This window comes from Somniosus microcephalus, chromosome 7, assembly GCF_052327205.1.
Source record: "Somniosus microcephalus isolate GS21.2 chromosome 7, FLI_Smic_1.0, whole genome shotgun sequence".
Classification (NCBI taxonomy): Eukaryota; Metazoa; Chordata; class Chondrichthyes; order Squaliformes; family Somniosidae; genus Somniosus; species Somniosus microcephalus.
Genome location: NC_140993.1, coordinates 201,632,110 through 201,645,749, shown reverse-complemented (window position 1 = coordinate 201,645,749; position 13,640 = coordinate 201,632,110). Strand labels below are relative to the sequence as shown.

Below are 13,640 nucleotides of genomic sequence, written 5' to 3'. Positions count from 1 at the left end.
ACCAAAAGAAATTGTAAATTAGCTGCTTAAGTTAATTTACACAAGTTTTGAATGCATAAAATCTCCAGCTGATTGAAGGGGTATGATAAGGAGCAAAATTCTCAGCAAACCTGACTGCTCCCACTGAGCCAGAAGTAATAATGGGAATTGAGGCAAGTTATTTTTACAATATACATTTTTTTTTTCCACAGAATTCACAGAAACCCCACAGTGCAGATAGAGGCCATTTCGGCCCATCGAGCCTGCACCGACACATATCCCACCCGATCCCCGTAATCCCTACACCAACACATATCCCACCCTATCCCCGTAACCCCACGTATTTAATCCCCCTAGCACTAAGGGTCAATTTTATCATAGCCAATCAACCTAACCCGCACATCTTTGGACTGTGGGAGGAAACCGGAGCACCCGGAGGAAACCCACGCAAACACGGGGAGAATGTGCAAACTCCACACAGTCACCCGAGGCCGGATTCGAACCCGGGTCCCTGGCGCTGTGAGGCAACAGTGCTAACCACTATGCCACCGTGCTTGGGAAGCGGTTGCCTATTAAAGTGTTGAAGTACCTCAGAGAAAAATAAAATATATTTATTCACTGTACCAACCTGCAGATAGAAGTATTTGCTTTAGAACAACAGTGCAATTTAGCACCATCGACAGCTGTAGCAGGCAACCCGTTTGTGCTGTTATCCGGGTTACTTGATCCAGAACTTTCGAGAAAGCACTGCCAGAGTGGATCCTGAGGCAGAGGCATTTTCTTACACCCATCGATAAGTCCATCAACAATTTCTTGATCTGTGGACTTTGTCATCAGCACTCTTCGACATGTGGTCTGGCAAGCATGGTCTTCTGCTCTGTCACAGCAATATAAACCTAAATAGTTGGAAATTCAATAGTACCATTTATCTTTACTGCACTCTTTATTGGGATTGCCATTTACGTTACATTTCTGAACAAGCAAATATTAAATTGCAATTGATATAGGGAAGTACCAACAGGAAACACCCTGAAGGGTCCCAGACCTGAAACGCTAACCCTGTTTCTCTCTCTACGGATGCTGCCTGGCCTGCTGAGTATTTCCAGCATTTTCTGTTGTTATTTCACATGGAGAATGTTGGGTAAGTGGAACAATGCCCTCAGTCAACCAGTAATAATTATGGTATTTGATGATTGCTGTTTGCTTTTGCAGCACAGTGAATGTAGCTGGACTTCACAAGTAGCTATGCACATTTGTACTGGTCACTAAGGGTTTTTTTCTAAACTGAGAAACCCCAGAGAAATGCCAAGGCCAACAATACAGGGGACCATCTAAGTAGAAAAGTAGGAGCAGCAGTTAGGTGATGCCAAGCTTAAGTTTTGAAAAGATTATCAAACAACTGAACTATAAAGAAGATAGTTTCAAATTTTAATTATACAAGAAAATCCTGCCCAGTGAGATTCTCAGCAGGACAATTTGTATCTGAGGAGTACCCCTAAAGAGGCACCTCTACTAGTTCAACCATTTGATTTTTTGTTTTGAGGAAATGGGCTTTGCCCTGTACTGTCAAATTATACCCAAAATTGTTTTTTTTAAATTCATTCTCGGAATGTGGGCGTCGCTGGCAAGGCCAGCATTTATTGCCCATCTCTAATTGCTCTCGAGAAGGTGGTGGTGAGCCGCCTTCGTGAATCGCTGCAGTCGGTGCAGAAGGTACGCCCATAGTGCTGTTAAGTAGGGAGTTCCAGGATTTTGACCCAGCGACGATGAAGGAACAACGATATATTTCCAAGTCAGAATGGTGTGTGACTTGGAGGGGAACTTGGAGGTAGTGGTGTTCCCATGCGCCTGCTTGCTGCCCTTGTCCTTCTAGGCAGTAGAGATCACGGGTTTGGGAAGTGCTGTCGAAGAAGCCTTGGCGAGTTGCTGCAGTGCATTTACACACTGCAGCCACTGTGCGCCGGTGGTGGAGGGAGTGAATGTTTATGGTGGTGGATGGGATGCCAATCAAGCGAGCTGTTTTGTCCTGGATGGTGTCGAGCTTCTTGAGTGTTGTTGGAGCTGCACTCATCCAGGCAAGTGGAGATGATTTCATCACACTCCTGACTTGTGTCTTGTAGATGGTGGAAAGGCTTTTTGTCAGGAGACGAGTCACTTGCTGCAGAGTACCCAGCCTCTGACCTGCCCTTGTAGCCACAGTATTTATGTGGTTGGTCCAGCTAAGTTTCTGGTCAATGGTGACCCCCAGGATGTTGATGCTGGGGGATTCGGCGATGGTAATGCCGTTGAATGTCATGGGGCGGTGAGTAGACTCTCACTTATTGGAGATAATCATTACATGGCACTTGTGTGGTGTGAATGTTACTTGCCACGTATCAGCCCAAGCCTGAATGTTGTCCAGGACTTGCTGCATATGGGTACGGACTGCTTCATTATGAGGAGTTGCAAATGGAACTGAACAGTGTGCAATCATCAGTGAACATCCCCACTTCTGACCTTATGATGGAGGGAAAGCCATTGATGAAGCAGCTGAAGATGGTTGGGCCTAGGACACTGCCCTGAGGAACTCCAGTAGCCTAAAAATATGATCTAATTAAACCAGTGCAAGAGAAGTTTGACTTTGTTCCATACCACAAATTATTGGGAATGGCATAGAAAATCCTAAAATGACTACCAACACAGGTGTCAACAGGCAGAAATCAGTGAGTCACCACCTTGAACCACACTCAAAACTTTCACCACATTAGTAGTCACGAATCTACACCACTTTTGTAGTGTCCGTGTGTAGATAAAGACACTGAAGACAGGAGTTGGTTCATAGGTATTTACTAAACAAGTCTGGGGGGGGTTTCTAAAGGATATACACAATACACAGGCTTATATAGCCCAAGTGGCAATTACCGGCATTACGCACACCTGGGGCTCTTAAAGGCACATACACCATAATTGCTCTTAAAGGCACATACACCACAATTCCTCCCCTTCTAGCTAACTAGTACATCATATTTTAAGTAATTATTAATTACATGTTATATGCAAAATAATATACATTGCTGTATTAATTAATTATAAGTTAGTCTCTCAGGAGGCTTCCTGACTCGGTCCGGATAACGCCTCGGGGGTGTAGTAGTTTCTGGTGGTGTAGTAGGTTCTTCTGGCAAGGCTGATTCGGCTTGAAGGCCAGTGTCGGGTTCATCGGGCTCCAGTATCACCGGATCGGAGGTAGATATGGGTATCTCTACTTCATCGTTAGATGTATAGTGGTGGTGTAGGTTGTCCCTTTTCGGATGACTTGATGATTTGGTCAGCATGGCGCCTTATTATGCTGTCTCCGATGTCCACGGTATACATCAGTGGTCCTAATCGTGTGCAGATAGTTCCAGGCTGCCATTTCTCGGTACGGTAGTCCCGGGCCAAAACCGGTTGGCCTATCTGGAAGGCCCTAGTTGGCCTTTCATTCATGCCCTGAAACTGCCGGTTCTCCACGTCCCTTCGGATGTTGGGCTTGACCAAATCCAGCCGGCATCTTAGGTTTCTATTGTAGAACATCATGGCGGGAGTTTGGTTAGTAACCATATGCGTTGCATTCCTATATGCAAATAAGAAGTTATCCACCTTGTGCTGAAGTTTTATGTCTTCATTACCCATGGCCTTCTTGAAGGTCTGGACAAACCTTTCAGCCAATCCATTGGTGGCGGGATGGTATGGGGCGGACGTGTAGTGCTTTACCCCATTGTTCTTTAAGAACTTTCTGAATTCTTCGGACATAAATTGCGGTCCATTATCAGAACATATCTGCTCCGGCAGCCCATTCCTGGCAAATATGGTCCTTAATACTGTGATGGTTTTTTCCGTGGTGGTGGAGGACATCTTTATTACCTCCGGCCACTTGGAGTGTGCATCAACTGCGATTAAGAACATTGAGTCCATAAATGGACCAGCAAAGTCGATGTGCACCCTTTGCCAGGGAGATGAGGGCCACTCCCATGGATGTAGAGGGGCCTGTGGCGGAGCATTTTGGACCTTCTGGCATCCTAGGCAGCTCTTGGTCATGTCTTCGATGTCTCCATCGATACCTGGCCACCATACAAACGCCCTAGCTAGGTTCTTCATTTTCACTCCACCCAGATGCCCCTCGTGAAGCTCCTTTAGCACTTTATCCTGGAGTTTGGGTGGAATCACCACTCTGGATCCACACATCAAGGTTCCTCGGCACACTGACAGCTGTTCTCTTCTTTGCGAGAATGCTGGCAACAGTGGTTCGCCATGTGCTGGCCATCCCTTCACTGTTAAATCGTAGACCCGAGAGAGAGTAGGGTCATTTCTTGTCTCCCTTTCAATGGCAGAATTTGTCACCGGTAGACATTCCACTATGGTAGAGTGGAATATCTCTACTGGGTCTACTGTAGGTGCCTCTTCTATCGTTGGCAACGGTAGGCGTGATAAACCGTCAGCATTCCCATGCTGTTTTGACCCTTTGTATTCAACGTTGTATTGGTGTGCCCCTAGAAAAAGGGACCACCTCTGTAGTCTTTGTGCCGTCATAATGGGGACACCTTTTTTAGGGTTGAATATGGAGATGAGGGGTTGATGGTCAGTCAGCAAGGTAAATTTTTGTCCGTGTAGGTAATGGTTGAATTTCTTCACTCCCCATACCAGGCTGAGTGCTTCCCTGTCTATCTGGGCATAGTTACGCTCAGCTGAGTTCAATGGGCGTGACGCAAAAGCTATCGGCCGTTCCGAGCCATCAGGGAATCTATGGGACAATACCGCTCCTATGCCATAAGGGGATGCATTGCACGCCAGTCTGATTGGTAGTGATGGGTTGTAATGAGCCAAAATTTTCTCGGATGTGATTAAGTCTTTACATTTATGGAAGGCACGTTTACAGTCTTCGTTCCATTTCCAAATCACTCCTGTCTGTAGAAGATCATTAAGAGGGTGTAGAATAGTTGATAAGTTCGGTAAAAATTTATGATAGTAATTTATTAATCCCAGGAATGACCTTAATTGTGAAACATTTTCAGGTGCTGGGGCTTTTATAACTGCTTCAATTTTTTCAGGTGACTTATGCAACCCTTCCTTATTAATTATGTGGCCACAATATGATATCTGATTTTGGAAAAATTCGCACTTGGGGCGATTTGCTCGTAGGCCCCGTTCTTTCAGCCTAGTGAGCACCTGCTCCAAATTGGCAAGGTGCTCGTTGTCGTTTTCTCCTGTTATAAGGATGTCGTCTAGGTAGCATTGAGTTCCCGGAATCCCTTGCAGGACTTGCTCCATAGCTCTTTGCCAGATAGCTGGAGCTGATGCTATTCCAAAAACCAGTCGATTGTACTGGTACAGGCCTTTGTGTGTGTTTATTGTGAGATACTTTTTAGAGGTCTCTTCAACCTCCATCTGTAGATATGCCTGTGCCAAGTCAATTTTTGTGAAACGTTTCCCTCCGGATAGTGAGGCGAAAATATCTTCTATCCTCGGAAGAGGATACTGTACCGTGTGAAGGACCGGGTTTACAGTCACCTTAAAGTCCCCACAGATGCAAATTTTTTTCTGTTCCTCAGAGTTATTTTTCAATGTTTTTTTCATGACTGGAACGATGGGTGTTGCCCATTCGCTCCAATCTATTTTGGATAATACGCCTGCCTTTTCCAAATTCTTCAGCTCTGCCTCGACTGCCGGACGTATAGCGTATGGCACCGGTCTTGCCTTAAAAAATTTTGGAATTGCTGTATCTTCCACTTTTATTGAGGCGGTGATGCCTTTCAAGGTTCCTAGTTTCTCTTGAAACACTTCTTTGGCGTTGGCCAAGATGTCTTTTAATCGTTCAGGTATGATGTCATCATTGTTTTTTTCCTTACTGGTCACCGTCAGTGCCTGAATGGAGTGCCAGTCTAAACGTATCTTCCTTATCCATTCACGTCCCAACAACGGTGGACCACCATCTTGTAGAATGTATAAATACAACTTTTGTATTTCTTTGCCGTTGTATACCACAGGCACCCTTATTTTTCCTTTGGGGTAGACTTTCTGCCCCGTATATGTTTTTAAGATAATGGATGTGTCTTTTAGAGGTATATGCGAAAATAGCCTCTCGTAATCTCGTCGATTTATTACGGTTAGAGCTGATCCTGTATCTAGCTCCATTTTAACTGGGGACCCTGCTATTGTGAGGGTAACCCAAATGGTTTGGTAATCCTCTTTGGCAAGTACATTATGTAATTTGAGACAGCTTAGTCTCTTGTTTCCGGAGTCGCTATCGCTATTCTGGTCTTCGGAGCTACTGTCCGCCATCATTTGTACCTTCCTGTACTTTTCTTTATTGATTTTTTGTTTTCTGTCAGTGGATTTATTTTGTCCAGATTGGCATACCCGTGCAATGTGTCCAATCTTACCACATTGCCTGCATGCTTTGCCCTTGAACCAGCAGTCCCTCTGGTTATGGGTGGATCTGCCGCAGCGATAACATCTTCCGAACTCGTGTGTCATTTTATGGGTGCCGAAGTCCTGTGTCTCTTGTTGTATCTCTGCAGCTCCTTTTGCTGCTGCTTCGTATGATACAGCCATACTGAAAGCTTTGTCCAATGTTAAATCTTTTTCAGAAAGCAGTCTTTTTTGTGTTCCTTCACTTAAGAGACCGCAAACAAATTTGTCTCGAAGATAATCCGATAGTCCTGCTCCGAATTGGCAGTACTTTGATAGCTTTCTTAATTCGGTTAGGTAATCAGCGTTACTTTCATTCTTGTGTTGATTTCTCTTGAAGAACTTGAATCGTTCTGCTATCAGCAGCGGTGTTGGGTTTAAATGCTCCTGCAGGGTATCAACAATTTCTTTAAAAGTCTTGTCCTTTGGTTTGGCTGGAGTGATTAAATTTCGTAACAGCCCGTATGTCTTCGCGCCCATTAAGTTCAGAAGTACTGAAGCTTTTTTTTCATCTGTTATTCCATTTGCAGTGCAATAAACCTCTACTCTTTCCACGTATGTGGTCCAATCTTCTATTTCGCCATCAAAAGCCTCAATATTACCAGATTTAGGCATTTCAGAAAAGATATGGCGCTTCCCGCGCTTTTTTTTTTTCTCTCTGTAGCAACGATATGGCGCTTCCCGCGCTTTCCCGCCGCTGCTACCGATAACAACGCTGTTTATTCACTGTTGGAGACTCGTTCCCGACGGAGGTCTAAACACTGACCTGCTTGCCGCGCCGGCCGTCTCTCGAGTGCACCCTCCCAGTCCGTTATTGCTTGCCTCTGATTTCGCTGCCTGTCTCAGCTGTAGAGCCCGCCGCTGGAGCTCCAGCCTGACGCCCAGGAAGGATTAGCGCAGTACCTGTCACCAGCTTGGCCAGCTGGTGAAACCACAGTTTCCCTTACTTCCTTGAGTCTTCTGGACGCTGGAGGAATCGATGTCCTTGAGGTGCTGCCGAATTGCAGGTAAGTCCGTTTCCACTTCGTCGCCACTGTAGTGTCCGTGTGTAGATAAAGACACTGAAGACAGGAGTTGGTTCATAGGTATTTACTAAGCAAGTCTGGGGGGGGGGGTTTCTAAAGGATATACACAATACACAGGCTTATATAGCCCAAGTGGCAATTACCGGCATTACGCACACCTGGGGCTCTTAAAGGCACATACACCACAACTTTTACGTCTAATTTGAACAATGGTCAAGCAGACCTCCATTTAAAACCCTCTGAGTAGGGCTGATTTGGATCAATTTGAGCTATTTCATGATGGACCTCAAATTCAACAGTGTGTAAATGTTTAGGCTCAGACAATCGGAATGAAAGCTCTTGCTGTACTAGTTCTGCATTGCTGTTGACAGAGAAGACACTTATAGGAAATATGTGGAGTATGTATGCTCCAAGCTTCTTAGCGGACACATTCATGGACAAAAAGTCACCAACCATATTTCCTTTGAGCAGAGCAAAATCCCATCAGTGAAATTTTCCACCCCAACCCAAATACCTGTGGTTGTGTCCTTGGAATTACAAAGAGCATGAATTGCTTAGGTAAAGTTAACCACAATAGGAAGAAATATGGGAGGAGGGCGGCAATGGACACTCAAAAATACAGCTCAGATATATTCTCTGAAGTGCACAACTTTTCAAATCCCATAGCTGAAGACGGCTCTTGGTAATAACATTCACTGAGCAGTGGGACTTGGAACCGATAAAATGAAAATACAACATTGGAACTACTGGGTCTAAGCCAAAGTTATTGGCAGCAGCAATTCCTTGATTTATTCCTACTGCCTCTTGATCTGGATTCCAAGCAGCTTTACAGAATCCAGGTAAAATATCTACCCTTTACAACTTTAATGTGAAGTATGCTTGGAACCTGCTGCTACAAAGCATGTGGTTGATGTCTGTGCCAAGGTAGGCTGTTGACTTTTTCCTGGAACTACTAGATTGTGGTGGAATACAATTCTGCCTCTACTGAAGATCAGTCCCACCGCTTTTGATAGGGGCAAGGATTGCAAACTTTGTTGCTATTTACTAATAAAGAAAGAACTTTCATTTATATGGTGTCTATCACATCCTCAAAGTGCTTCACAGCCAATTAACTACTTTTGAGGCATAATCACTGTTACGTGAGCAAACGCAGAAGCATATTTGTGCACGGCAAAGTCCCACAAACAGTAGATATAAATGACCAGATAATCTGTTTTGGTGGTATTGGTTGAGGGTTAAATGTTGGCCAGGACACTGAAAGAACTCTCCTACTTTTCTTCCCCTGATCACTGACATCCACCTGAACAGGCAGATGAGGCTTTGGTTTAATATCTCATCCAAAGAAAATGCACCTGCGACAGTGCAGCACTCCCTCAGTAATGCACTGAATTGCCAGCGTAGATTATGCGCTTAACTTCTCCAATGCGGCTCGAGCCCATGACCTTCTGACTTAGGCCAGAATGCTACCACTGTGCCAAGCTGGAACTTAATAAAAAGTATTTTCTCCAAAGATACTATTTTTTTTTTGTGTAGCTGATATGGTCTTTAAGATATTTGGAAAGAAGCTTACTGAGTGTGTCAGTATTTGCATAGGTTCCACCACATAGAAAAAACTGAAAACCAGATACATAAGCAGACAGGATAGGAAGCCAAGTCATGTTTTGATGGCAAACACAGCAAGCCCCAAGAATGGCCATCTAATACAAAAAAAGTCTATTGGAACTTGCAGCAGTGCTTACACTTGCGAATGAAGGTAACAATAGAATAGGAAAAGAATAAAACTTCTTTAATGCCACATTCAAACAACTGACTATTGTGAAATACTGGCAATGAACAAAATAATTTCATTTTAATTCAGCAACCTGCTTAAGAGTTGCCAAATCCAAATACTGAGAAAGCCACATATGTAGGTTTCAAGTACCTGATATGGACTGTGCTCATAGGGACACACCCCACAGAACTTAGGCACTGATTGGCAAAGCCGAAGCTAAGGAACCTAAGTGTGTATAGGTATCATGCTGGAGTTAAACCAGCTAAAGCCACATAGATTTCCAGCACAGATACTGGTATGCTTCCCGCTACATGTCCAGCTAAGACAACCTTACCTATTGCAGCAATGACTTACAAGGTTATATGAAGCCAAGTCAGGTGGAGTGGGGTGGGGTGAGAGGGAGGAACCAGCTGCCAGTAAAAGAAAGATAGATTTGCATTTATATAGCACCTTTCACAAACTCAGGACATCTCAAAGTGTTTTACAGCCAATAAAAGTACTTTTGAAGTGTAGTCACTGTTGTAATGTAGCAAGCACAACAGCCAATTTGCACACAGCAAGGCCCCACAACAACAAGATCAATGACGAGATAATCTGTTCTGGTGGTGTTGGTTGAAGGATAAATTCTGACCAGGACACCAGGAGAACTTTCCTGTTCTTCTTCAAATAGTGCCATGGGATCTTTTACATCTATCCGAGAGGGCAGACAGGGCCTCAATTTAACATCCAAAAATGTGCATGTCGGAAATCCTGGACGCTTCTTGCGGCCTGGACGACCACGTCTGCAGGAAGTGTCGCCAACTGCAGCAACTCGAGCTCCGGGTTTCGGAGCTTGAGCGGCAGCACTGAGAGTAGCAAAGGCACAGAATGTACTCTGGGTGGGGGACTTCAATGTCCATCACCAAGAGTGGCTCGGTAGCACCATTACTGACCGAGCTGGCCGTGCCCTGAAGGACATAGCTGCCAATCTGGGCCTGCTACAGGTGGTGAGAGAACCAACACGAGGGAAAAATCTACTTGACCTCACCAATCTACCTGTCGCAGATGCATCTGTCCATGACAGTATTGGTAGCAGTGACCACCGCACAGTCATTGTGGAGACGAAGTCCCATCTTCACACTGAGGACACCCTCCATCGTGTTGTGTGGCACTACCACCGTGCTAAATGGGAAAGATTCACAACAGATCTAGCAGCTCAAAACTGGGCATCCATGAGGCGCTGTGGGCCATCAGCAGCAGCAGAATTGTATTCCACCACAATCTGTAACCTCATGGCCCGGCATATCCCTCACTCTACCATTACAATCAAGCCAGGGGACCAACCCTGGTTCAATAAGTAAGGAGTGTAGAAGAGCATGCCAGGAGCAGTACCAGGCATACCTAAAAATGAGGTGTCAACCTGGGGAAGCTGCAACACAGGACTACATACATGCTAAAAAGCAGAACCAGCATGCTATAGACAGGGCTAAGCGATGCCACAATCAACGGATCAGATCAAAGCTCTGCAGTCCTGCCACATCCAGTCGTGAATGGTGGTGGACCATTAAACAACTAACGGGAGGAGGAGGCTCCATGAATATCCCCATTCGGCTCCCGACCTCATTGCAGCCTTGGTCCAAACATGGACAAAGGAGCTGAATTCCAGAGGTGAGGCGAGAGTGACTGCCCTTGACATCAAGGCAGCATTTGACCGAGTGTGGCATCAAGGAGCCCTAGTAAAACTGAAGTCAATGGGAATTGGGGGGAAAACGCTCCACTGGCTGGAGTCATACCTAGCACAAAGGAAGATGGTCGTGGTGGTTGGAGGTCAATCATCACAGCCCCAGGACATCGCTGCAGGAGTTCCTCAGGGCAGTGTCCTAGGCCCAACCATCTTCAGCTGCTTCATCAATGACCTTCCCTCCAACATAAGGTCAGAAGTGGGGATGTTCGCTGATGACCACACAGTGTTCAGCGCCATTCACAACTCCTCAGATAATGAAGCAGTCCATCCTCGCATGCAACCAGACCTGGACGACGTTCAGGCTTGGGCTGATAAGTTGCAGGTAACATTCGCGCCACAGAAGTGCCATGGCAATGACTATCTCCAACAAGCGAGAGTCTAACTACCTCCCCTTGACATTCAACAGCATTACCATCGCCAAATCCCCCACCATCAACATCCTGGGGGTCTCCATTGACAAGAAACTTAACTGGACCAGCCACAGAAATACTGTGGCAACAAGAGCAGGTCAGAGGCTAGGTATTCTGCGGTGAGTGTCTCACCTCCTGACTCCCCAAAGCCTTTCCACCATCTACAAGGCACAAGTCAGGAGTGTGATGGAATACTCTCCACTGGCTTGGATGAGTGCAGCTCCAACAACACTCAAGAAGTTCGACATCATCCAGGACAAAGCAGCCCGCTTGTTTGGCATCCCATCCACCACCTTAAACATTCACTCCCTCCACCACCGGCGTACCATGGCTGCAGTGTGTACCATCTACAAGATGCACTGCAGCAACTCGCCAAGGCTTCTTTGGCAGCACCTCCCAAGCCCACGACCTCTTCCACCTAGAAGGACAAGGGCAGCAGGCGCATGGGAACACCACCACCTCCAAGTTCCCCTCCAAGTCACACACCATCCTGACTTAGAAGTATATCACCGATCCTTCATCATCGCTGGGTCAAAATCCTGGAACTCCCTACCTAACAGCACTGTGGGAGTACCTTCACCACATGGACTGCAGCGGTTTAAGGCGGCGGCTCACCACCACCTTCTCAAGGGCAATTAGGGATGGGCAATAAATGCTGGCCTTGCCAGCGACGCCCACATCCCATAAACACATTAAAAAAAAGCTGGAGTCACTACAGTGCATCCGCGAGGCTGAGAAATACTTGGAAAGCACGTTTCTAGAAGTGGTTACCCCGCAGCCTCGGAATGTGCAGGCAGAGAGGGAATGGGTGACCACCAGACACAGGAGGAGGACCAGGCAGGTAGGGCAGGAATCCCCAGAGTGCATCTTGCTCGCTAACCGGTTCACAGTTCTGGAAACTGGGGGGGGCGATGGCTCCTCTGGAGAGAGCAGCCAGAGCCAAGGCCACGGCACCACGGGGGGGAGGAAGAAGAGTGGAAGAGCAATAGTGATAGGGGAACAGATAGGCGTTTCTGTGGACGCAGACATGACTCCAGGATGGTATGTTGCCTCCCTGGTGCCAGGGTCAAGGATGTCACTGAGTGGCTGCAGGGCACTCTGAGGGGGGATGGTGAACAGCCAGAGGTCGTTGTCCATATCGGTACCAGCGACATAGGCAGAAAAAGGGATGAGGTCCTGCAGGCAGACCACAGGGAGCTAGGAAAGAGATTAAAAAGCAGGACCTCAAAAGGTAGTAATCTCCGAATTACTCCCAGTGTCACGTGCTAGTGAGTACAAGAATAGGAGGATAGAACAGGTGAATGTGTGGCTGGCGAGATGGTGCAGGAGGGAGGGCTTTAGATTCCTGAGGCATTGGGACCATTTCTGGGGAAGGTGGGACCTATACAAGCCAGACGGGTTACACCTCAACAGAGCCAGGACCAATATTCTCGCGGGGAGGTTTGCTAGTGCTGTTGGGGAGGGTTTAAACCAGCTTGGCAGGGGTATGGGCACCAGCATATAGGAGTAGAAAAGAGGAATAAGGTGCATAAAAGAGTGAGTGTGTTGGATAGTACTGGAGAAGAAAGTATTACTAGAGGCAGAAGTAGTGCCATATTAGATAGGAGCAGACTAAGAAAGACAATGAAAAATTCAAAAATGGGTTTAGAATGCATGTACGTAAACGCACAAAGTGTGGTGAATAAGGTTGGTTAGCTACAAGTACAATTAGCCGTGTAGCAATATGATGTTGTGGCAATAATGGAAACGTGGCTTAAAAACGGTGAGAACTGGGCATTTAATATTCAAGGGTACAAGGTGTTCAGAAAAGATAGGGAAGGAAAAAAGAGAGCTGGGGTGGCAGTGCTGATTAAGGAAGACGTTGTAGTGTTGGAAAGGGAGGATGTTCTTGAGGGGACAAGGACAGTATCCATTTGGTTAGAGTTGAGGAGCAAAAAGGGTATGATCACGCTATTGGGGGTATTCTATAGGCCTCCAAATAGTGAGAGGGAGGTAGAGGAGCAAATCTGCAGGAAAATCGCAGAGATATGCAAAAGCTATAGAGGGGTGATATTGGGTGACTTTAATTACCCAAATATCAATTGGGATAATGCTAGGGTAAAGGGAAAGGAGGGGGAGAAATTTCTGAAATGTGTTCAGGAGAATTTCCTTGACCAGTATGTTCTTGGCCCAACTAGGTAGGAGGCATTGCTGGATCTGGTGCTGGGGAATGAGGTGAGCCAGGTCGACCAAGTGTCTGTGGGAGAACACTTGGGTACGAGTGATCATCATATCATAAGATTTAGATTAGCAATGGAGAGGAGCAAGGA

General features: G+C 46.1%; 1 protein-coding gene across 1 annotated transcript in view; it reads right to left on the bottom strand.

Moving 5' to 3' along the window:
* reck (reversion-inducing-cysteine-rich protein with kazal motifs) overlaps positions 1 to 13,640 on the bottom strand; it is a 250,308-nt gene that overhangs the window by 151,055 nt on the left and 85,613 nt on the right. Inside the window, exon 10 of the mRNA XM_085993983.1 lies at positions 608 to 875. Coding sequence (XP_085850109.1) covers positions 608 to 875 — 268 coding nt within the window. The remainder of the gene's footprint in view (positions 1 to 607; positions 876 to 13,640) is intronic.